This window comes from Vulpes vulpes, chromosome 13 (genome assembly GCF_048418805.1).
Source record: "Vulpes vulpes isolate BD-2025 chromosome 13, VulVul3, whole genome shotgun sequence".
NCBI lineage: Eukaryota > Metazoa > Chordata > Mammalia > Carnivora > Canidae > Vulpes > Vulpes vulpes.
In genome coordinates, this window is record NC_132792.1 from 96,312,693 (window position 1) to 96,339,850 (window position 27,158).

A 27,158-nucleotide genomic window follows, 5' to 3' on the forward strand; every position below is an offset into this window, starting at 1 on the left:
GAGTAACACTTCCTCAACCTAAGAAAGAGAATCTAAGAGAAACCCACAAACATCATACTTACTGGTAAAAAAAACTAGATGCTATTCCCCTATGATCAAAAAACAAGGATTTCTGCTTTCATCATATGTATTCAACAGTTTACTAGGACCTAGTAAAATAAGAGCAGAAGAAAGCATCCAGACTGGAAAAGAAGTACATTTGTGTTTATTTGCAGATGATAGGATCCAGTGTAGAGAAAATCCTATGGAATTTACAAAAGCCTACTAGAACTAATGAACAAATTCAGCAAGGATACAGGATACAGGTCAACAACAGGGACACAATATATAGATTAACAACAAATCAACTTATCTTTCTATACAGTTGCAAGAAGAAATCAGAAAAGGAAATTAAAAGAAAAATTCCATTCAAAATAGCATCAAAAAGAATACAATGCCTGGAAATAAATTTAACAGGAGTATAATATCTGTACACTGAAAACTACCAAACACTGCCAACAGAAATTAAAGATCTAAACAAAGGAACAGGAATTTCCTATTTGTGGATTGGATGACTCAATATTGTTAAAGTAGCCATTCTTCCCAAATGGATCCATAGACCCTAGACAACACAACCTCAATCAAAATGCCAACAGGTGTTTTTGTAGAAATTAAAATGATCCTAAAATTTATATGGAAATACAATTTTTTTTAAAGATTTATTTTGGGCAGGGCAGGCAGAGAGAAGCTCAAGCAGACTCTGCACTGAGTGCAGAGCCCAATGCTGGACTGGATCTCATGACCCTGAGATCACTAACTAAGCCAAAACCAGGAGTCGGATGCTTACCTTGACTGAGCCACACAGGCACCCCTGGAGATAAACTTTTGACTAAAAATAGTCAAAATAATTTAAATCACAGCTGGAAAACTCAGACCACCCAATATCAAAACTTAATTATAAAGTTACTGTAATAAAAGCAATGTAGTACTGATGTAACAATAGATTCAGATTAAAGGAAGACAACAGAAAGTCTAGAAATTTACGGTCAATTCATTTCAACAAGGGTGCCAAGACAACACAATGGGAAAAGAGTCCTTCCAGTGAACAGTGAAAGGATTATAAAATGTGATATAGCCATAAGATGGAAAGTTATTCAGTCATAAAAAGGAAGAAATCACGGATATATGGATTCTATGGCATGAATAAACTTCAACAATATCATGCTAAATTAAAGAAGCCAAACACAAAAGTTTGTAGGATTTCAATTACAAGACATTTCTAGAAAGGACAGACATCCTTGAAATAGAAAACCAATCAGTGACAGCCTGAGGCAGGGGAGAACAGAAGGAAATAAACATAAAGAGGCATGAGGAAACGTTCTGAGCTGACTGCACAGCTATGTAAATGTACTAAGAATCACCAAAATGTGCACTTACAGTAGGTGAGTTTTATGCAACATAAAATTCTACCTCAATGAAGCAGTTTAAAAAAAAAAAAAAAAAAGAACTATCAGGAGTTCCCCATCCCTAGAGGACAGGAGCAGGGACTGAAAGAGCTCCTATCAGGATTCCAGAGTGGAAATACCTGACCTCACGTTCATTCCAAGAGCTTGTGGCCTTTTGACCCAAAGTGCTGGTTTATGTATTTGTTGTGGCTTCGCCCAGTTCCTATTCATAGAGTCATTAAAAAAAAAAAAAAAACATGTCACTGCTCTCCCAAATATTCCACCCACAAACACCAAATGTGGAATGTTTTCACCTTTCGTCCCGTAAAGGAAGCTCGATGAAGCGGCGTGTCTCCCATGTCATTCAATACATTCACTTCTGCACCAGCCTGACAAACATGAAAACTTTAGACATCTTCCACATGTCAAGAAATACATAAAGGTGAAAATAATTCTCTAAAATTATATTATTTCTTTAAAATATATATATTTTATTTTTAAGTAATCTCAACACCCAACATGGGGCTTGAACTTAAAACCCTGAGATTAAGAGTTGTGTACCCTACCAAATGAGCCAGTCAGGCACCCAAAAAATATATTAAATATTTCAAAATTAAAATGATGTTAATATTCATTGGTTGTCAATGCTAAAATTCAATTCAATTCAATTCACAGTAAAACAGTAAAGCTACTAGAGATAAAAGTCTACTTCATAATAGGTCGAAGAGTAAAAAACTGCTTTCCTTTAAAAATCTACAGACCTTCACTCTACTTTAGAAACCCTCATATTGAAAAAAGAATATTCTGAACAAAATACCATATTTTCTCCACCAATTTAATAAGTTTTCAGTAAAAAAAAAAGCCACTACTTAAATGTACTGCCCAATTTTAAGACAATTTCAGAAATATCAAAGTGAAACATTATCACAGAATTGAAAAAATGTGAGATCTTAAATCATACGGTGCTCATTAAGAGATTCTGCATCTTTTTTAAATTATTTAGGATGTGCTTAGGTTATTTTTTAACTGTTATATTAAAAACTATTATCTTCACATTAACTCACACATTCACTTTTGCAATTTTAAAAAGTCAATGGAAAAATCAAATGACTAAAAAAAATAGAATTTTAACCAGTCATCAGGCTAACCTAATTTATTTACTTAGCAAAGAATAATTAAGTGTGTTAGTGTTAAGTAATCTACTATGGTTAGTTGGCTTTTCTAAGACTTTCATAATTTCCATAGCAGTAATATTTCTTTTATTCATTTAAAAACTTTAGCCATAAATGTACCTTTAACAGACCCTGAACCACTTGTTTATGTCCAAAATAGCACGCCAGATGAAGAGGTGTCCAGCCCAAGTTAGACTTACTTCTTCCTAAAAATGTTAAAAGATAAGGCATTTTTACTTGCTATTCACGTAATTTTATAATAAAAATTTCTCTTTAGCAAGGTATTCCCATTCACTGGCCAATCTTCCCTTCACATTGCACTGCTGATGAATGAGAGGCAAGAGACAGGACACAGTAAGAAATTTAACAAGTATAATGATTAGAATCCATAAGCCCCAGATTCTGGTGTCACTTTTTTTTTTTTAAGATTTTTATTTATTTATGATAGAGAGAGGCAGAGACACAGGCAGAGGGAGAGGCAGGCTCCATGCCAGGAGCCTGATGTGGGACTTGATCCTGGGACTCCAGGATCGTGCCCTGGGCCAAAGGCAGGCGCTAAACCACTGAGCCACCCAGGAATCCCCTATATCCTCATTCTTAAAAAGGTAGAAAGAGACACCATGGGGGTCATATTCAAAGTAGATGATCTCTAATTGGCTCCAAGGTTTTGAATCTTTAAAAATCTTGCCATCATCTAGCAAAGACCTGGTCCTCTCAGCACAGTATTTCATGAAAAACATCTTTTGAAAATCTGTGCCATACCTGGTGCAGGCAGTCTGGAAAATCAGTAAGGAGGTTCCTCAAAAAGTTGAAAATAGAGCTACCCTATGACCTAGCAATTACACTAGTAGGTATTTATCCAAAAGATACAAATTTAATGATCTGAAAGGGCACCTGCACTCCAGTGTTTATAGCAGGGATGTCCACAAGAGCCAAACTCCAGAAAGAGCCCAGATGTGTATCAGATGAATAGATAAAGATGATGTGGGGTGTGTTTGTATGTATGTGGAGGGCAATGGATGGAATGAGCACTGGTTATTATACAAGGCTGATGAATCACTGATCTCTACCTCTGAAACCAGTAATACATTATACGTTAAATAAAAATTTTAAAAATTTTACATGTCATAATCCAGGCAGTAGGGTATACCCAGAGAAGTTAAACATGACTAATCAAAAGTTAGTGTTCATTTTATTATTGTTTGGTGAACAAATGGATGTATACAACCTGGTGTTTTGAATGCAGGCAAAATGACCAGAGAGCTATGTATCTTTCTTAGTTTCCTAGTTAAGGATATATCCTTTACCTTATAAAATTAAAACCCGATAAGGCTTGGAATTAACAAATATTAATACAAGATAAATACAAACTGTTTTAAAAGGGCCCAGATAGGAAGGTACTGTGGAATACAATGACTTGTGATAACAGCAATAATTTTCTGCGTCAATTTCTCTTTCTGTTCACTGTTCACCAACATTATTCATGGTGTGTGAGGAGAGGGTTTCTCAGAACTTTTTACTGTTTTCTGTTTTTATGCATAAATATATTAAAGCAAAAAAAAAAAGAAAGAAAAAGACAAGAAAACCTGTACCATGTTGTAAGAGTGGACAGAAGATGGAATTGATAAAGAATCCCTTCTGCAGCATTTGGAAAGTTGTTAGCTCTGCAGATAGAGACAGAAAATGGAGTCCTGACTTCAGATAAAAATCTCAAATAATGAGGATATGGGTTATGAGAGTGGTAGAGTCCAACTAGACAAGAACCAAAGTTAAGAGCAATGAAATGTTGGATCCTTGCTGAGGAGAGGTATAGAGTAATTGTGTGTGATGAAAACATACTATACAAATCAATTCAGAAAGAAAAAAAAATAATAGGGTACTATAGCTTAGAGCTGAGAGACCTCCAGAAGGTTATCAAAATTCCAAATCAGGCATAAGAGCATACAGCCTATTGAATTCTAAAGCCCAGCACCCTGGAGGGTCTACCAGAGCCTAGGGGCATGCTGCCCCCCAAGGGGCACTCCTTGGGAGGGACTAGGGTTTAACGGCTGCCCTCACTTCCTGGATTTTAGATTTTGAGCCAACAGAAACCCAGACACCAACCAGCCTCACTGCACCCAGAACAAGCCTCTGACAGCTCCCCAAGGGACTGATACCACCAATAGTGTCTTGTGATTGTTTGCCACTTACCCAAATTCCCACAATTGTTTCCTCTAAGACATGTGCCTTCTAGAACCTATAATCTAGAGTCAATAAATCCTAGAGCCACAGTCTATTTCATGGAATGTTTCTCTTACTTTCTGTTCTCAACTGAAACCTAGCTCTTTCTGAGGACAAGGACTCTCCTGTATCCCTCAGGTGGAGCTTCCCCAGACAATTCCCACACATCCACTGATCCTCACACAACAGAAGCCAAATGAGCCACCGCATCAAAACCCAATGCTATCTCTAGTCAAGGACTCCACTCAAATTGCAACCCTCTTTTGAGACTTCTGCCATTAAGTCTCAAACACCTTCTGTGCCGCCATCTAGCAGTATCCCACCGGCTCACCCCTCACCAAGTAACTCTAGGCAACAGTCTTTCTCCCCATGCAAACCGTGTGCCACTGTCTTATGGGTGTCTACTACTTATTTAGTATCCTGGTCTCTCAGTTTCTCAGCTTCCCTCATTTCCTGCAAACTTGGCCTCTGCTTGATGTGACACACCCAGTCCCATGGCCAGAGCCTAGATGTCATCATCTCTGAGCTCACCAACTGCCCTCTTTCTGGCTTGTTCACATAGGTATCCTTCCAGACTTATGCAATTGAATCAGCCCTTCATTCTTTAACCAGTTCTCATATATGTAAATACCTTCACTTTACTTCCTTCAATAAATCTATCATCTTGATCCTTCACTTCAACTTCCTTGCCAATCCCCTCCATAACTGTCACAGTAGCCTACAAAAACCTCGAAGCCTGGTAAGTATGTTAGCTTGATTTTTCTGTAACTATTCCCAGGTGGCTGAACAGTGGTAGAAGAAAAATAACAGAACCCTGTAGATTCATGGCACCTTAAACTCAGGATCTCATACTTCAGCTAGACTCTAGACTCTGCTTGGCAGATGTCTCTCCTACATTCTACAACATGCACTTAAAAGTCCTCCCTATTCTCTTTAAGCCTCTTATCCACACACCTCCCCTTCACAAAGGGCCTCAGTCTCTTAGCTTCACAATGAGAAGAAAAGCTTTCATGGAACTCCCTGGGCTTCCTAGAGCCAAATCTACTATCTCACTGCTACCAATAGGCATTCTTCCATCCTTCCTTCCTGACATCTAAGACCAATCCAGATCCTATATCCTGGATTCCATCCCTTTCTGCTTCTCAGGTACTCTTCTCCTTTATCCTCCACCCCTTCCTCTTCATTATAACCAAAAGCAATGAAAGCCCTCTCCGATCCTGTTTCTCCTTGCAGCTACTGTCCTCACTCTCCCCTCCTGCTCTGCCTGCACTTCCCCTTTCCATCCCCTTCCATTCCCGTTAGCCTCCTACCACCCAGGGCAGAAAAGGTTCATCTCCCACCATGTCATTCAAATGGTCCTCAAGTTTAAATCTGCCAACACTGTCACCGAATCCCAGGGGCACTTTCCAGCTGCCACAGCACTGGAAAGCATTGGACAACACAGCTCACATGCCTTCCAGGCTGCCACAGCCCTGCACCTCTCCCCGTTCCAGCACTTCTCTCGGGATCTTCGGAAGTTCCACTGTCCGATTAGTCCTTCATTACTGGTATCTCCAATAATGTATCTCCTGGCCTTTTTCCACTGCTTTCACTGTTCATGTACTACTGACTTCAAAATCTACATTCCCCTTTGCAGCTGCTTACTAGACACCTCCATTTGGATTACACAAAATAGCTTGTGCTCAAAAAGAGCAAAGCTGAGCTCACCGGTCATTTTATATGTACACTGTTGACCCCTGAACAACATGAGTTTTAAACTGTATGGGTCCACTTACATACAGATGTTAGTCGATAAACACTTTAAATGTATTTTCCTTAGGGCTTTCTTAACATTTTCTTTTCTCTAGCTTACTTTATTATTAGGATACAATATATGACATATATAACATACAATATATGTTCATTGATTATTATCAGTAAAGCTTCTAGTCAACAGTAGGCTATTAACAGTTACGTTTTGGGGGAGTCAAAAGTTATATGCGAATTTTTTTTTTTACTGTGCAGAAAAGTGGGTGCTTCTTCACCCTATGTCGTTCAAGGGTCAACTGTACATACTCACTAAAGCTAGTTCTTCTCCCCCTTTTTTTTTTCCCCTCAACAAACTGCCATTATTCCCCTCGTTCTCAAGTCAAAAATAAGCAAAACTCTTGCCACTTCTCTCCTTTTTAACCCTCACATTCAGTTAGTCCTATTGATTCTACTTCCTAACTGCTTATTATACCTACTTGTTGCCATTCCCATTGCTTCTACTCCCAGCTAACCCATGATGGTCTCCTCTAAGTTACTGTATCAGATTCTGAACTGGTCTCCTCACATCTAGGGTTTCCAAGTAAGATTCTGGACCAAGAAATGGGACTTCCCAAAATCCTATGTTAAAATACTTCATTCTTTATACTCTTTACTACTTACCATGGATATCCAAAAATTTTGTTCAACAAATAAGAAATGTCAAATTGAGGAATATTTACAAAGAACTGTACCCTACAAAGAATGTTGTAACACTGGGAAACACCAGCAGATATTATGGATAACATTTAAGTAGCTTCACATCGAGAATTTCCAACAAGGTGACAGGACACCACCACAGAATCACATGTAGACACGGCCAGCATAAGTTCTTATTTCGAAAGAAGACACTGTTGTAGCCTTAACTACCTCTATTTTGACCTCAGTCTGTACTTTTTAACTAATTAAGCTCTTCTTACTGCCTTATCTTTTAACTCAGGCAAAAGACCTGGCAGGCAAAGCATCCTGTAATGGGAACCAAGCTAGCCCCTCAAAAAGAGGGACTGTCCTAATATTGACAACACATGATGGATCCCAAGACAATGATCCAACTGCCCTTTACTCTTTATTGCTCAGCTGTACCTACTCACCAACCTTTGTTCTACATTTTCCTTATATAAATCTAGAAGTGCTTTCAGCACTTTGAAAACACTAGCCCACTGTCTTCTGGTGTTGGCCTCATTGAAATAAATTCCCTGCTTGTTTCACCCCCACTCACCTCTCCATCTTTGGATTTTGTCAGTGGTGAGTGCTTGAACCTGGTCTGTTTGGGACCCCCAGAGCCATGTGCTATTGCACTTTTGGACCTAGGTTACAATTTTGCTTCCAAAACGTATTTCTTAGCAGATTATGAGAGAGGGCAGCCCCAGTGGCTCAGCAGTTTAGCGCCGCCTTCGGCCCAGGGTGTGATCCTGGGGACCGGGGATCAAGTCCCAGTCAAGCTGCTCCCTGCATGGAGCCTGCCTCTCCCTCTGCCTGTGTCTCTGCCTCTCTCTGTGTGTCTCTCATGAATAAATAAATAAAATCCTAAAAAAAAAAAAAAAATTATCAGAGTAAGTAGGTAATTCTAACAGGATATCGGTAGGCCAGCAACCAGGAAAGTCAGAGTCCTGTCCTGGCAGTACTCCATAGAAGCTGGATCAAACCAGACAAGCCCAAGATGGCAGGTGCCTCAACAGGAAACCCAAGGTCAAAAAAGGAAGAAAAGGCACAAAACTAAACATTAATATTTGCAAGAAAACAGGACCAAGAACACACACTTATAGCAACAACTACCTGCAAAACAGATTAGATCCTTCTTTGTACCCTGATCCTACAAATACTGGCCTTTACCTTCAACTGCAGGTCAATGCTTCCTTCTCTTACTTTCAACTTGACAGCACTAATTCCTTCCAACGAATAACGTCTCTATGTTGATTGTTAAGCTTTAATTCTTAAGGAATTATAGTACATTTCACCATTTTCTCAATTTCTCAGGGTTTGGAAAAACAAATCAGTAGAAAAGAAATCCTAGAAATGCCTGGCATAGGTGATCCTCATGAGGAAACACTGCTCACATCCAGTCCCACCTCTCCCTATTCACTTCTTCTGGTGAACTGCACATCATCTGGTGTCATTCCTTTATGTAAATCCTTTAAACTGCCCTAAGACAAAGTCTGACTGCCAGGTATAACAATGAAATTCTGAAAAAGCATTCACATTTGTTTCAATTTTACATTTCCAAGAAGGTGACTTCCCACCAGTTAACCCAAAATAACCACAGGTGAGGGTGGGAAGGGTAGATAATAAAGGGTTATTAGGATTTTCAAATGCCGGGAATAATTTTAGCCTTCAAAATAGCATCCCCAGATAAAGATTAAGAACTGGTCTTTGTTGAAGGACCAAGAGGATTTTTAGAATTCCTTTAGCATACCAAAAACCAACTCATGCTTTCTGGAAAACTCAGATCATCATTTCCTCCCTGCTGCAAAGATAATACTCCTTCCCCACTGTGGGTGAGCCAGAAGGTTTGTCGCTCTAGGATAGGAGAAAAATGTGACACAGCAGAATAAAATATGCATCTGGGACAGAGGCCTGGGAGAGAGAGAGAGACATAAATGCAGAGACATGGTGCCATGAGCCCAGAGAGGGAGATAAACTGTAGGAACACCAAGAACAGGCAAGTGGCATCCGGGTGATAGGAAAAGATTGCCTAGCAGTCACCTATCCTAGCCCCCACCTGCAAAGTGGCCACAAAGTAACAGCCAAGAAGCACCACTTGTATGACAAACAGAGACACCAGTTTGACTTTGTCCCCAAGTTCAGCTACATATACTTAAAGAGCACTAGAAGAAAAGGGTCACTGAGGAACCAAAGGCTATAGATACACACAAGGCTCATCTTTACATTTAAATGCCACCTAAGGGGAGATGGGGCAAGAAGAGTTGAGAGGCTCTGGAAGACCAATCATTTATCAAAAAGCAATTGAGTTTGAGGACTAACATTTAGTTCTCCATACTCCAAGAAGGAAAACGTGCATGTTGAAATATCAGAGCCATTTTAGAAGATAAATTCTATTTCTCTGCACACCTTAGTGTAATATGTACAACCCTCTACACAGAGTGCATTAATATTTAGCTGCTACTTACCTACCCAACCTTATCCCTCAACCCCTCCTGCCTACAGGCCCTTGCCACCTAGACTGCCTCTCACCTTGGACTTTGACACATGCTGTATCTCCTTTGAACATTTTTCTATTTTCACCTGAGTAAGCCCTATACACTCTTCATAGATCACCTTAGAATTATTTCCTCCAAGAAGCGAATTCTTCTAGTTCCAGTTTCATACTTCGCCCATGGGATTTCATGACACCCTGGGATTCCATATTCTGGTATATACTGTATAGTATAGACTAGTCTGATCTATTAATCTACAACACTAATCTCAGTGAGGTCAGAGATCCTACCTACCACCACCTACAAGGTACTTCACAGGACCCTGGGCATATAGTCAACATCAAACCTGCTCCTTTAACTACCGTATCCTATCACAGCATGCATCTTGTAGGCTCAGGGTCACTCTCGTAGCTGATAAAATTGTCACAGACACTAAATGTTAAAACTAGATCTCAATTTCCCTGATTTAGGGAGACCTTTTACTGACTCTTATGAAGATTCTTTCTAGACAGAGATAGGTATTTCTAGCAAGATCAAAATATTGTGCTAAATAAATGACAGAACCATGCATACTCACAAAAGAAAGCTAAAAAATCCACTCAAAGCTTACCTTTGCAATTAATGTCAGCAATTACTTCATTCCTTTCCATAGTTTCTAATAACTGTCTAACTTCTTCAGCGTTGCCGTTTCTGGCATGATGGAGAAGCTGCTGTTCTGCTTCAGTGTTCATTTCTAGGTTTAAAAATAATATTGCTATTACCTAATAACATAATTAGCATTTAGACACTATCTAATACAGAAAGGGAAAAAAGTCATCTTCATTTTGCAGCTAATGAAATGACTAAACGAATCAGCTGCAAGGCCAGAACGTGACCTTAAGATTCCTTTCCCCTTTTTATTATTACTGAAAAAATGTACTAGACGTTTGGGCAAATTTCTTAATCTCTCAAAATCCTCAGTTTCTTCATCTGCAAAATAACCTCATGAACTGTTGTTAACACTGTATGACAGAATCCTTTTATAGATACATGATTTTTTGTAAATAGTTATTACCATAATAACTAGACAAAGTTAAAATATGGTCATTACTATAAAGATATCATAAGGCTGAAATATAAATTAACACATTCAAAACCTGTGCAAAATATCCTGGGGGGGGGGGGACCTAAATTACAGGTAAAGATCTAGGAGTGGCCATATTTACAATTCCTTTGTTTTCTCTCCTATTTTTCCAAGCCTCAAACCAAATATAGAGGATTGTAACCAATTTAAAGCATTTGTCATAATGATATCAAGCACAAGTCACAGAATATAAATTTCCTTCTAATAAATGCAAATCAATTTTTTCTGACTACAACATTAGCAAAAGTAAAAAGATTATATATCTGAAACTAATGTAACATTACATGTCAATACCTCAATTAAAAAAAAAAAGGTTAAACATGCCCAATGCTGTCCTAGACAGAAAATATGCACTGCAATAAACTGCTAATACGAATATAAATCCATACAATCTTTCCTATGTCACAGGGGGAGAGGCTCCAATTTGTCAGTATCGAGTACATTTCAAAATATGCATACACCTGGGGAGGATTCTACTAAGCTGGCAGAGTATGAAACACAGGAACCTACTCCCCTACCTAGACAGTAGCTGCAACTGGCAGAATATGCCCAACACAACTATTCTGGAACCCTAGGATCTTCTCAAGGCTTACCACCACCAAGATTAGAAGGCAAACTGTAGTTACTTTATGCCAGTGTCAACTCTTAGCAAGCCAGCAGCTATCCATCTCTCTTTACGTGTGTTCCTGAAACAGCCTGTAAGAGCCAGAGTGAACAAAAAGACCTCTGCACTCCAAATATTGGAGATCTGGGCTCAGATCACTGCTACTTCTGATCACAGAGATGCAGACAGAAGCCAGCAGTCACTGCTGTTGCACCATCTCTCACTGCTGCAATCCCCTCCAGTGGGCTAAGCTTGCAGGGGACTTAAAGCGCCAGCACTCTTTTGTTTATCCCTTCATTTTTCTGTTTCTACTCTTTTTAAAGCCAGACACTAAAGACCAGCACATCAAAAAACAACTGCATGTATGAAGTGAATTAGAACATGACTCCTCATGATCACCAAAAGGCTCAGAAAAGACATGAGAAGACCTTGAATTTACAGTTCAGGCTAACCTAATCCTTAGCACAGCCCACAACAATCTAAAACCACAATGACAAATTAGAAAACCTCGGGGATAGAGGAGAATTTGCTATCGAGGGTTACTACATTATTAGATTCAAAGTCCAATTTTCAACAATGAAGAAAGTTACAAGGCATACAAAGAAACGGGAAAGTAGGGCCCATTCAAAGGGAAAAACTAATCAATAGAAACTGTCCCTGAAGAAGATCTGATGGCAAATATACTAGACACAGATGTCAAAAAGACATATGAAGATCTAAGGAGATGGAGAGAGTCAAGAAAATGTATAAATGAGAGGAAAACACAAATAAAGAGAAAATCAACTTAGGAAACGAAGAAATTCTTGACCTGAAAAGTACAATAATGAATGAAAAATTCACTTGAGGGATTCAAAGGCAGATTTTAGCAGGCAGAAGATTCAGTGACCTTGAAAGATAGGACAATGTAGACCACGGAGTCTGAGAAACAAACAGAAAGAAAAAAAGACTGAGATCTGAACAGGGCTTAAGGGACCTATAGGACACCAACACGCACATCAACATGTATCATGAAAGTCCCAGTACAGGGAGAACAAGGGGTAGAATACTTGGAGAAATAATAGCTAAATGCTTCCCAAATTTGATAAAAGACATGAACACAAACATCTGAGAAAGTCAATGAATTCCAAGTAAGAGAAACTCAAAGAGATATACACTATATAATCTAATTTTCAAGAGAGACAATCTTGACAGCAGCATGAGAGAAGCTGAATCATCACATACAAGGGTAAGATGACAGCAGATTTCTCATCAGAAGTTTTGGAGGACAGTCAGCAAATATATTCAAAGTACAAAAAGAAAACTGTTAGCCATGAATCCAATATTTAACAAAAAAACTACTTTTCAAAAGTGAGAGGAAAATTAAGACCTTCCCAGAAAAACAAAAAGGTGGGGGAATTCATTACCACTAGACCTGCCTTTCAAGTAATGCTCAATAGAATCCTGCAAAGTAAAGTAAAAGCACACTAGACAGTAACCCATAGCCATATAAAGGAATAACATCTTGATAAAGGTAAATACATGTTCAAATAACAACTAGTGTTATTTTTTTAAAAGATTTTATTTTTATTTATTTATCATGAGAGACACAGAGAGAGGCAGAGATACAGGCAGAGGGAGAAGCAGGCTCCATGCAGGAAGCCCGATGCGGGGCTGGATCCTGGGATTCCAGCATCACACCCTGGGCCGAAGGCAGGTGCTAAACCACTGAGCCACCCAGGGATTCCCCCAGCTAGTGTTATTATAATAATGCTTTATAGCTGTACTTTTTATTTTCTACATGATTTATGAGTAGTACAAAGAAAAAAATGCTGTTTCAAAGCTAGTATTAGAATTTTAGTTTATAACTCCAAATCTTGTTTTCTATGTAATTTAAGAGACTAATGCATTAGTTTATGTTTTGGGTATATGGTGTATAAAAACGTATTTCTGTAACATCAGTAACCAAAAGGGGTGGGAACAGCATAAAGGAGCAAGGTTTTTGTATGTGTTTTAAGTAAAGCTAATATACATTCAAATTAGTGCTATAACTTTAGGACCTTAAATGTAATCCCCATGATCACCCCCCCAAATAACTATCAAATTTAAAGAAAATAATTTAAATAATTCAGTACAAAATAAATCAGCTAAATACAAAAGGTAATAATGTAGTAAATGAGGGACAAAAGAAGCTATAAGGCATACAGAAAATAGCAAAATGACAGAAGTTCCTCCTTATCAGTAATTATTTTAAATGTAAATGGATTAAACTCTCCAATCAAGAGAGACATGGGCAGAATGGATAAAAACACATGATCCAATCATATGCTGTCTACAGGAGATTCACTTTAGATCCAAAGACAGAAATCGACTGAATGTTAAAGGATGGAAAAAGATAATCCTCGCAAACAGTAATCGAGAGGAGTGACTATACTAATGTCAGATACAATAAATTCAAAATCAAAGGTACAAGGGACAAAAAATTATATTTTAATAGAAGATTTACTACAGCAATAAGCAATCAATTGCAAACACCCAATGAGAGATCAAAATATAAGAAACAAAAGCTGACAGAACTTAAATATCTTTATAAAGACAGAAGGAAACAGAGGACCTAAACAATAAACCAACTAGATCTAGCAGAAATATACAAAACATTCTGACAACAGCATATACATTTCTCTCAAGTGAGTATAGAACATTTTCCAGAACAGACCATATGTTATGCCAGAGATTAAGTCTCAACAGAGATGATGTTGGGAATTACTGAAGGAAAAGTGGAAAATTCACAACATGGTGGAAACTAAACATATTTTAACGCCAACAGATTAAAAAAATCACAAAGGAAACTAGACAATATTTAGATGTGAAGGAAAATGAAAATACAATGTACCAACGCATGGGACACAACTAAGAGGGGAAACGTATAGCCAAAAATGCTTACGTTGAAAAACAAGACCTCAAAACAACCACTTAACTTTGCAAATTAAGAAACTAGAAAAAAAAATTAGACCAAAAAAAAATTAGACCCAAAGATATTAGAAATAAAGATTAGAACAGAAAGCAACAAAATAGAGAATAGAAAAGGGGGGGGGGGGATTAATGAAACCAAAAGTTGGCTCTTCAGAATCATCAACAAAATTGACAAACCTTTAGCTGGACTAAAGAAAAAAAGAGAAAAATCAAATTACTAAAATCAGAAATAATTGGGACATTGCCAATCCTACAGAAATAAAAAGCATAAGAGTACTGTGAATAATTATACACCAACAAACTGAATAATCTAGATGAAATGGACATATTCCTAGAAACACAAAATCTACCAAAACCAAATCATGAAGAAATGGAAAACCTGGATACATAACCAGTAAAAAGACTGAATCAGTAATCAAAAATTTCTCAAAGAAGATCTCCCTGAACTTGACTGCTTCACTGGAGCATGATACTAAATCTTATTCAAATTTTTCCAAAAACTTCAAGAGTAAAAAACACTTTGTAATTTATCCAAGAAGCCACCATTACACTAATACCAAAGGGAGACAAAAACACTACAAGAAAACTACAGACTGCTATCCCTTATGAACACTGATGGAAAAATTCTCAGTGAAATGCTAGCAAACTGAATTCCGCAGCAATATTAAAAGGAATATACACTACGACTAAGTGGGATTTATCCCTGAAATGCAAGGATTGTTCAACATATGAACTCTGATCAATGTAATACACTGCATTAACAGAATAAGAAGAAAAGAAAAACCACATAACCCCCTCACAATTGATGCAGAAAACACAGTTGACAAAATTCAACACCTTTCGTGATTTAAAAAAAAAAACTCAAAGAACTAGAAATAAAAATCTATTTTAACATAATAAAAGCCATATATGAAAAACCCAAACTTCATACTCAAAGGTAAAAGCATTTCCTCTAAAATCAGAACAAGGAAACGATGCCCACTTTCACCAGTTTTAGTCAACATAATACTGGGCATTCTAGTCAGATAATTTAGACAAGAAATAAAAAGCATCCAAATTGGAAAAGTAGTAAAATGATCTGTTTGCTGAGGATAATTACAGAAAACCCCATAATAAAAACAGCTCTTAGAAATAAATTTAGGAAAGTGTGAAGATACAAGATTCTCAGGATACAAAATCAGTTGCATTTCTATACATTAATAAATAATCTGAAAAGGAAATTACAAAAATAATTTGATTTATAATATCATCAAAAAAGAATGAAATACCTAAGAATTCACCAAAAAAAAAAAAAAATCAAATACTTCAGTAAACACAACAAAATATTGCTGAGAAAAATGAAAGACATACATAAACAGAAACACAGGGACACCTGGGTTGGCTCAGCAGTTGAGCATCTGCTTTCGGCTCAGGGCATGATCCCAAAGTCCCAAGATCCAGTCCCACATGGGGCTCCCTGCATAGAACCTGCTTCTCCCTCTGCCTATGTCTCTGCCTCTCCCTCCCTCTGTCTCTCTCATGAATAAACTTTTTTAAAAAATCTTTATAAATGGAAACACATCCCATATTCATGAATTGGAAAACTTATTAAAATATCAATCCTATGCAAAGAAATCTAGACATTCAATCAATGCCTAACAAAATCCTAGTAATGTTTTTTGCAGAAACTGAAAAACCCATCCTAAAATTCATGTGAAATTTCAAGTAACTCTAAATAGCCAAAACAATTTTGGAGAAGGAGAGCAGTGCTGGATAACTCCTATTTCCTCATTTCAAAACGTGTAATAAAGCTACCATAATCAAATACTGCAGTACTGGCATAAAGAAAGACATTTAGAACAATGGAGTAGAACAGGGAAGCCAGAAATATGGTTAAATGATTTTTTAAATAAGAGTGCCAAAATGATTCAATGAGAAAAGTACAGTCTTATCAACAAATGGTACTGGGGAAACTGAAAATCCATGTGGGAAAGAATTCAGTTGAACCTTTACCTAACGTCATATTCAAAAACTAACTCAAATTGGATCAAAGATCTAAATATAAGATATAAAACAATAAAAAGAAAACATAGGGCAAAAGCTTCGTAACAGCGGTTTTGGTAATGATTTCTTGGACAGAACAACAAGGGCATGGGTAACAAGAAAAACAGAAAATAGATGAAGTGGACACCATGAAAATTTTAAAACTCTGTGCATCAAAAGACACTATCAGAGTTAAAAGGCAAGTCACAAAATGAGAAAAATATTTTTTTTTGAGAAAAATATTTCCAAATCATATCTGATAAGGGATTAATATCCAAAATACACAGAATTTCTAAAACTCAAAACACAATTCAAAAATAAAGTACTCGAATAGACATTTCTCCAAAGAAAATATGCAAATGGCAAGGGTGCGCCTGGGTAGGTCAGCTGGTTAAGTGTCTGACTTCAGCTCAAGTCATCATCAAGGTCCTGTAATAAGAGCCCTATGTTGGACTCCCCACTCAGGGGGGAGTCTGCTTCTCCCTCTTCCTTCCCCGACTTGTGCTGTCTTTCAAATAAATAAAATCTTTTAAAAAAAATCTGCAAATGGCCAATAAGGACATGAAAAGATGTTTCACATCACTGATTAGGAAAATCCAAATCAAAACTACAATGAGAGGGTGACAGAACATAAGAGACTCCTAACTCTGGGAAATGAACAAGGGGTAGTGGAAGGGGAGGTGGGCAGGGGGATGGGGTGACTAGATGACTGGCACTGAGGGGACACTTGATGGGTGTTATACTATATGTTGGCAAATCGAACTCCAATAAAAAAAAATGTACAAAAAAAAAAAAAAACCTGCGAGATGCTACCTTACATCCATTAAGAAGGGTACAATGAAAAACAAAATCACAGAAAACAAAGACTGTCAAGGAGGCAGAAAAATTAGAATCCTGTGCACTGTTGGCAGGAATGTAAAATGGTACTGCCACTGTGTAAAACAAATTAGCAATTTCTTAAACAATTAAAAATAAAATTACCTGGGCAGCCCTCTCTCTGTCTCTCATGAAAAAATAAATAAAATCTTTTTAAAAATTAAAAATAAAAAATAAGAAATAAAAAATAAAATAAAATAACCCTATGATCTGGCAATTCTACTTTTGGGTATATACCCAAAGGCACTGAAAGGTAGGTCTTAAAGAGGTATTTGTACATCAATGTTCACGGTATTTGTACTTCATTATTCACAATATCTAAAACATGGAAGCAACACAAGTATCCACCAGCAGATGAATAGTTAATCAAAATATGGTATATACATACAATGGAATATTTTTCAATGTTTAAAGAGGAAGAAGGGCAGCCCCCGTGGCCCAGTGGTTTAGCGCCACCTTCAGCCCAGGACGTGATCCTGGAGCCCCAGGATAAGAGTCCCATGTCAGGCTCCCTGCATGGAGCCTGCTTCTCCCTCTGCCTGTGTCTCTGGCCCTCTCTCTCTGTGTGTCTCTCATGAATAAATAAATAAAAGCTTTTTTAAAAAAAAGGGGGGGGGCAGGGGGAGAAATTTCTGCAATATGCTACAATATGGATTAACTCTGAAGACATGATCTTAAGTGAAATAAGCCAGTCACAAAAAGACAAATACTGTACAATTCCATTTCCATGAGGTACTTAGAGCACAGGCAGTCAAAATCAGAGAAGGAAAGTGGAATGGTGGTTGCCAGGGACTTGACGAGGAGAATGGCTAATTATTTATTGGGTATAGAGTTTCAGTTTTATAAGAAAATTTTAAAGTGGTAATGGGATCCCTGGGTGGCGCAGCGGTTTGGCGCCTGCCTTTGGCCCAGGGCGCGATCCTGGAGACCCGGGATCGAATCCCACGTCGGGCTCCCGCTGCATGGAGCCTGCTTCTCCCTCTGCCTGTGTCTCTGCCTCTCTCTCTCTCTGTGACTATCATAAATAAATAAAAAATTAAAAAAAAAAGAAAAAAGAAAATTTTAAAGTGGTAATGGTAGGACACATTATTAATGTATTTACCACCACTGAAGTGTACAAAACATTTTCAAGATGGTAAATTTTATCTTACACATATTTCACAATTCAAAAAAATTTTTAAATACACATATACCATTTATTTTCCCAGGGCAACTCTCCTTTGAGGAATCTATCCTACAGAAATACTGACATAAGATTATTTTATAAGCATGTTCATAAGGATTGCATTATTTACAATGGTTAAAAGGGTATTAACAAGTCCATGTCCATCAATAGGGAACTAGTTAAATAAATCTTCTAGGAAAGCTAGAAGAAATGCTCTACAGATGGGAGGATGGAAGACAGTTGAAGGATCATTTTTAAAAGTAGCAGCCAAAAAAAAAAAAAAAAAAAAAAGCAGCCTATGCACAGTGAACACTATGACTCCCACCCCTCTTCCTTCATCAGCATTCCTAATGCTAAAAACCCAGGGCTCCAGCCAGGGGGTGGAGATAAGCTGGTTACAATACCTAAGGGATAACATATTCCAAGAAGACACCAGCAGCTCCCAATAAACTAAGTCAGATGAATCTTATAGTAAAGTTGGGAGTGAACAAGGCTCCCCTACTTTCTCAATTTCCAATGAGTTTTCTAGTTCCTCACTCTTAAAAGCCAGTAGCTAAGGGTGACAAGACATCTGAATAAAACCTCTAAAATATCAAAAAGTCCAGAGCCCAAGAGGGGAAAAAAACAACTTGAAAAAAATTTCAGAGAAAAAGTCAAATAAAACCTAATCTTTAGAGAACAAAATTATATTGTGAAACAAAACCAAAATACTGTACTAAAATATAAAGCTGCACAGATTTGAATATTAAAAATAATAGCAAAAATGTCAGTGAAACCAGGAGCTAGTTCTTTTAAAAGAACAAATTGATAAACCTTTACCCAGACTCATAGAGAACTCATATAAAAACAGAAATAAAGAGGAGGAATAATCAACACCATAGAAAATACAAAGGGTTGTAAGAGATTATTATGAAAAATTAGTGCCAAAGATCGGAAAGAAATGGATAAATTCCTAGAAACACATAACCTCCCAAAACTGAATCAAGAAATAGAAAATCTGAACAGGTTATCAGCAATGAAATTACATCAGTAATCAAAAAAACTACCAAAAAAAACCCCAAAAGTCCAGGACCAGATGGCTTTACAGACGAATTCTACCAAACATTTCAAGAGATAATAATACCTATTCTTCTCAAACTATTCCAAAAAGTAAAATAAGAAAAGCTTTCAAATTCATTCCATAAGGCCGGCATTACCCTAATACCAAAACCAGGTAAAGTCACTACAAAAAAAGAGAACTACAGGTCAATTATCTCTGATGAACATAGATGCAAAAATTCTCAATGAAATATTAGCAAACCAAATCTAACAATATGTTAAATCATACACCATAATCGAGTGGGATTTATGCCTGGGATGCAAAGGTGGTTCAACATTCACAAATCAATGTGATACATCAACAATGGAAATGATCATATGGTTTCTATCCTTTCACTATATGCAGAAAAATAATTTGACAAAGTATGGCATCCATTCTTCATAAAAATTCTCAGCAAAGTAGGTTTAGACGGAACACATCTTAACATAATAGAGGCCATATATGAAAAACCCATAGCTAACATCATACTCAATGGTGAAAACCTGAGAGCTTTTCTCCTAAGATTGTGATCAAGACAAGGATATCCACTCCTCCCACTTTTATTCAACATAATACTGAAAGTCCTACCTGCAACCATGAGGCAAGAAATGAAATGCATCCAAATTGGTAAGGAAGAAGTAACACTTTCATTATATGCAGATGGTGTGACACTATATACAGAAAACCCTAAAGGCTCTACCAAAAAACTATCAGAACTGATACATAATTCAGTAAAGTCAAAGGATACAAAAATCAATATACAGAAGTTCATTGCATTTCTATAAACTAATAATGAAATAGCAGAAAGTGAAATTAACAATCCCATTTATTATTTCAACAAAAATAATAAAATACCTAGGAATGAACTTAACCAAGAAGATGAAAGACCTATATTCTGAAAGCTATAAAACACTGCTCAAAGAAATTGAAGAGGACAAAAACAAATGGGAAAATACCCCATGCTCATGGACTAGGAGAACAAATATTGTTAAACTTCCCGTACTACCCAAAGCAATCTACATATTTAATGCAATCCCTAGCAAACCACCAACAGCATTTTTCACAGAACAAAGACTAAGATGTGTATGGAACCAGAAAAGACCAAAGTAGCCAAAGAAATTTTGAAAAAGAATAAAAGTGGAGGGATTGCATCCTAGATTTCAATATATACTACAAAGCTGTAATAATCAAAACATTATGGTACTGGCACAAAAATAGACACATGGACCAACACAATAGAAAGCCCAGATATAAACCTACAATTATGTGGTCAATTAATCTTTGACAAAGGAAGCAAGAATACACAATGGGAAAAAGTCTCTCCGACAACAAATGGTGCTGGGAACAAAGGAAACAATCAACAAAATAAAGACAACTTACTGAATGGGAGAAGACATCTGCAAAGTGACATACCTGATAAAAGGTTAGTATTCAAAATACATGAAGAGCTTAGGGGTGACTGGCTGGCTTAGTTGGAGGAGTATACAGCTCTTTTTTTTTTTTTTTTTTTTTTTTTTTTTTGAGTATACAGCTCTTAATCTCAGGGTCATGAGTTCAACCCGCATGATGGATGCAGAGATTAAATAAATTTATAAATGAAGAACTTATACAACACCAAAAAAGATATTTCTTTTTTTTTAATTTTTATTTATTTATGATAGTCACAGAGAGAGAGAGAGAGAGAGGCAGAGACATAGGCAGAGAGAGAAGCAGGCTCCATGCACCGGAAGCCCGACGTGGGATTCGATCCCAGGTCTCCAGGATCGCGCCCTGGGCCAAAGGCAGGCGCTAAACCACTGCGCCACCCAGGGATCCCCAAAAAAGATATTTCAATTAAAAATGAGAGGACATGAACAGACATTTTTCCGAAGAAGACATCCAGATGGCCAACAGACATGGAAAGACGCTCAACACCACTCATCCTTAGGGAAATCCAAATGAAAACTACAATGGGGTAACACCTCACACCAGAGCAGCTAAAATCAACAACACAAGAAATGAGTGTTGGTGAGGATGTGGAGAAAAGGAAGCCCACGTGCACTACAGTGGGAATGCAAACTGGTACATTTGGAGGACATACGGATGATCCTTAATTAAAAATAGAACTACCCTACAATCCAGGAATCACCCTACCAGGTATTTACCCCCAAGATTCAAAAAGATTGATTCAAAGGGATACATGCACCCCTATGTTTACTGCATTATTTATGAAAGCCAAACTGTGGAAGCAGTCCAAGTTCCAGTGATAAAGAAGATGTATATAAAATCCTGCCATTTGCAATAATATGGTAGAGCTAGAAAGTATAATGCTAAGTAAAATAAGTCAAGAGAAAGAGAAATACCATGTGTTCTCACTCACATATGGAATTTAAGTAACAAAACAACCAAGCAAAGAGGGGGAAAAAATGAGAGGCAAACCAAGAAATAGTCTCTTAACTACAGAAAACAACCTGATGGTTACCAGAAGGGGGTAGGTGGGGGAGTAGGGGACAGGGATTAAAGAGTACTCTTATCATGATGAAAAAAATAAAATGATAAAAATCTTACCCACTTACACAGCCCACTGTAGTATCATATTCAGCACAGCAGTTGTAAATACTACCAAAGACAGGCTGCTATAGGCACTGCAGGCATAACAATGACAGCACAATCGCTGCCTTTCAGAAACAGGGAGAATGTGCCAATCATCATACTGACATGTGCCAAGAATAGCAATGTGTGCAATGGGCAGTGGCCATACAGGAGAAAGGGCAGGACTAGTTCTTCACCTGCATCAGTTATAGAAGGAATCCCAGAGAAAGGGACATTTCAGCCAGAACTTGAGGAATGAAAGTTCACCAAGATCAGCAGGGTAAAGAAAGTTGCTAACACAGACACATGTCAGGAAAGGAACAGTCTTGTGGAATCACAGGGAAGCTGTGATGATTCCATGTTGGTCATGAGGAGCTTGAGACTCCTGGGGGAAACAGGGAGGGAGAGGCCCAGGCAGCAGCTTGGGCAGAAGTATGCAGTTCCTGGCTAGAATTCAAAGGGTCCAAGTTATCAGCAGTCACTCAAGTCATAGGAGCAAGTAGGATCCCTCCTCAGGAGAAGACCAGCATGTAAGGGAAGGAGGCAAAGGGTTCTGATCTAGCAGAGAAGGATTAAGGTTGGTGAAGGGACAGAAGAGGGTGATAACACTGATACCAAGAGATGGCAGAGTTTCAAAGGGGCCAGATGGGTGTGAAATGCTAAAAAGGAAGTGCAGGGACAAGGCCCGAAACCACAGGCTGGTTTGGCAAATCAGAGGTCACGATGGCCTCAAGAATACTTTCAGTGAGCGTGGCAGGCAAAAATGCATGTGGTACATTGAGAAGTAAATGAGGGATATTAAGGAGAGAGGGCACCAGACTCCTTTAAAGCAACTTCATTCTGAAGAGCTAGTGATAGCTCCAGTTTTAGGATATTAGATACCTGGGCATGTTTATAGGCTGTGGGGGCAGAGCCAGATACAGGAAAAGCTGGACATACAGGAGAAAGGAGGGATGTGGGATTAAAAAGATCTTAGAGGGGCCAAAAGAAGGTGGATGAAAAGCCCAAGAGAAAGAAGCGTGGCAGAGAGGCCAGGGGCAGGGCAGATGGTGCTTAAGGGGCTGGGGGGGGGGGGGGAGACGGGGAGCTAAGTAGCCCAGGAAGAGCTCCTGTCCAAAGGCTACCAATTTCCTCAGAAGAGAAACAGATTCTTAGGTATCTTAACAGGACTGGAGAGAACTCTAAGACAGGGTGGGGACAGGGGAGGGGAGTGTAATAGAGGTAAATAACATTCAAATAGTTTTATTTTAAAATTAAGGGAACAAAGCCAGTTAAATTTCACCCAAACAGGAAAAAAAGGGAAAATCTCTTGTTGCTCTCCACCTAACTCACAGTTTTTAATGTAGATGCCTGTTTGATTAAAAAAAAAAAACATTTTTTTTTTTTTAGATTTATATTTATTTAATCACGAAAGACAGAGACAGGCACAGACACAGGGAGAAGCAGGCTCCATACAGGGGGCTGGACATGGGACTGGATCCAGGGTCTCCAGGATCACGCCCTGGGCCGAAGACGGCGCTAAACAGCTGAGCCACCAGGGCTGCCCTAAAAAAACTTTTTTTTTAAATCTTTTATTTATTTATTTATGATAGTCACACAGAGAGAGAGAGAGAGAGAGAGAGAGAGAGGCAGAGACACAGGCAGAGGGAGAAGCAGGCTCCATGCACCGGGAGCCCGACGTGGGATTCGACCCGGGTCTCCAGGATCGCGCCCTGGGCCAAAGGCAGGCGCCAAACCGCTGCGCCACCCAGGGATCCCTTAAAAAACATTCTTAAAGCAACTTTGGACACTCTCTTATTTTCAAAACAATTTTTACCCCATATCCATCAAAACTAATTAGTCTATCAGCAGGCCTAGCTAATTCCAAGGGTTTCCTGACTGTAAAACTTAGGACTTAATATCCTTGAAAATAAATCCCTAATGCATTTTCCCTACATTTCTTTTATAAACTTCTATTACCCTAGAAAGGCGTGGCAGAGGTAGGGAGGAAATGGGCACTTTCTCCTACCTCCCCCTAGAAACAAGTTTATTAAATCACATATACATTTAAAACTTATTTCCATGTACAAATCATTTTATAAGTGTTAGGAGCAGAAAACAATACCTTTTATAGCAAGATAATTTCTCAGTGGCTCTAACACAGTCAAAATAGCACAACTCTAAAAATTCCTATAATTTAAAAACTGAGTAAATTTCCTAAAATGCTAGCAGTACTAACTAGACCAGTATAATCATCTTTATGTTTCTTCCAACTATGCTACAAGAAACCATTCCTAACATCTTGTTTCTCCATTTAAGAATAACTAAGTCTGCTGCTGACTGAATAGACCTGAATTTTAGAATATTCACTACTACCTAAAACCATGTGCCTTAAGCAAGCATCCAGGTCATCATCAGCACGAGGAGCGAGGAAGGTGTCTAACATGACATCCACAAGAAGCAGTAGCTTCCCTACCCCCATCAGGACCACTATCAACCCATCACTAGTGTCACACCAGGAGATGAATCAACACTTAATTGAGGGCTTACCACATTCCAGGTATTGACCTGAACTCTGATGGCTCATTAATTAATAAAACCAGGCCTTAAACTAGGGGAACTAATAAGTATTGCAAGGCAAGTATACAAATCAATTACTATTCACATCTCTCAGGAGGTCTGACTTGCCCTCTCCATTCCCAACCTCAACTAGATCCCTCACTGTATTTGCCATATTTCAGTCTGGCAAATTCATGTGGTCATTTCTGTGCAACTCCTTACATTGTAAACTTGAATAGGACAAGGGTCCTATTATGTTCTCCATTATATTCCTATATTCCTAGTACCTAGCAAGGTGCCTAGAACACAACAGGCAATCAAAGGTTAAATAGATGGACAGATGAATGGATATAGATTTAGTTCTCTGAGAACAAAGCATAGAAAGGTCTAAAGGAAATGCTTTTGTCACAAGTGGTACACCTTTATCTGATAACAAAATTTAATTTTTTAAAAAATGTTATTTGAGAGAAAGCATGTGCACATGCAAGAGTGCAGGAGACCTGTGCAGAGGAAGATGGAGAATCTCAAACAGACTCCTTGCTGAGTGGGGAGCCCAGTTGATGCAGGGCTCAATCTCACAACCCTGATCAGGACTGAGCTGAAATTAAGAATTGGAAGCTTAAGCAACTGAGCCACCCAGACACCTCAAGTTGGTTGGTTTTTTTTTTTTTCCCTTATATGTCACAGGAAATTAAAATCATACCAAAAAAGAAAACTTTTAAAAATATACTCCAGGATTACTAAACATTACTATTTAATTTGATGTGTCTCTAATTCATAAATAAACTAATTCCTAAGATTAATAGTTAACTTTAGGAAAAAAAGCAAATAAAAGAATCCAAATTCACATTTTGAACAGCTTTTTAAAAAACATTCTTTGGAATCATAAGCTAACTTCAGAAAACGGCTTTGTCTCTGATGTTTAAGAGAAAGGAAAAAATTCCTTAATGCACCTGATCAGAATGGATTTAAGCCACAGCCTATCAATGGTATTTTTCACCATCATTTTGAGGATGTTTTCAACTGCTCTTTTCACATTTATGCAATTCTAAACTCCCTTTTTAAAATTAATTGAGATTTTATATAAACAAGGGAATATTTTCAAGGAGATACCTAAACAAAACATATGTTGAGCTTCAAAAACTATTTTGCCTTGTTTCCTTTCCTCTGAAGTCTTCTGAGGAAGGTAGGTTTCTAGATTATTTTGCAGAAAGGAAATTTATATTTTGTTTTATAAACACTGTAAATTAATTAAATTGATCCTTACACTTGATAGTCCATGCCGCTAAATGCCCATTCAATACAGGGGATAAGTTCCATAGCCCTCACAACTCTGAGATCTTGGCAAAGACCCTAAAACTTGTAGCCTAAAGGACAATCTTGACTTGCTAAGTTTAGTTGGAGGTCTATTTTAAGTTGAATTGCTATTTTACTGTTCAAGTTTAATTTCTACAGAATCAAAGTAGAAAATTTCTGGAGAAATCAAAGAATAAAGTTCAACAATCAGAGCTAATTCATCTATGTGCCATAAACTCAAAATACTAAACAATTTGTCCTTTGAGTTCTTAACAGTACTTAAAAAGTTAAAATTCATAGACATCCAGGCTAACTTTCTTTAATCATACTTATAACATTTAACTGGGCACACTACAATTCAGGAAAGTATAGCAGTTTTTCAAAAATTAAACAGAGAATTACCATATGACACACGATATACCCAAAAGAATTAAAGTAGGGACTCGAACAGATAATTGCTGCTCACCCACAATCATAGCAGCACTCTGCACAACAGCCAAGAGATGGGAGCAATCTAAGTATCCAGTGACAAGTGTCCATGGACAAATAAAGTGTGGTACATACATACAATGGATTATTCCACAGCTTTGAAAATTCTGACCAGTGCTACAACATCGACAAACCTTGAACATATTATGTAAGTGAAAGTAGTAAGACCCAAAAGGACAAACATTATGATTCCATTTATAGGAAGTACCCAGCATAGACAAATACATAGAAAATAGGATAATGGTTACTAGGAGCTGGAAGTGGGATTCGGAGTTCCTTATTTAATGGGTACACAGTTTCTGTTTGGGATGATGAAATAGTTTTAGAGATGGATAGTGGTAATACTTGCACAACCATGTGAATGTACTCAATGCCAGTAACTAGTAGATTTAAACATGGTAAAAGAAAAAAAGTAATTTTATATCAAGTGTATTTCATGATTAAAAAAAATGTCAGGAAGATCCTGAAATGCGGGTCTTATGATTGTCAAATAGCTTTTGTACCATCAAAGTGAAAGGGAACCTAATTATTCAAAACTTACCATGACTACATGTTGTGATTTTTAAATTCTTAGATACTGCTTTTATGCTTGGTATTATTACAATAATATTTGAAACACACTGTATACTAGGAATTTGAATAGTGAGAAAAATTAAATGTACTGATAAACATTTTACAATCTAAATCTAAC

At 37.6% G+C, this 27,158-nt stretch overlaps 1 protein-coding gene across 10 annotated transcripts in view; it reads right to left on the reverse strand.

Moving 5' to 3' along the window:
• Nucleotides 1-27,158, reverse strand: part of OSBPL1A (oxysterol binding protein like 1A) — a 243,936-nt gene that overhangs the window by 194,791 nt on the left and 21,987 nt on the right. For 2 of the 10 annotated variants that reach the window (XM_072735104.1, XM_026006517.2), the window contains exons 2-4: nt 10,367-10,489; nt 2,717-2,802; nt 1,739-1,813 (exon numbers count right to left, since the gene is read on the reverse strand). The exons of 2 other annotated variants lie outside the window; for them this stretch is intronic. In XM_072735104.1, the coding sequence (XP_072591205.1) occupies nt 1,739-1,813; nt 2,717-2,802; nt 10,367-10,487 (282 nt within the window). In that variant the 5' untranslated portion in view covers nt 10,488-10,489. Of the gene's footprint in view, nt 1-1,569; nt 1,648-1,738; nt 1,814-2,716; nt 2,803-10,366; nt 10,490-22,120; nt 22,200-27,158 lie in introns of those variants that run through there. 6 more of the 10 variants (XM_072735111.1, XM_072735112.1, XM_072735105.1 and 3 more) reach the window with 5 other exon arrangements.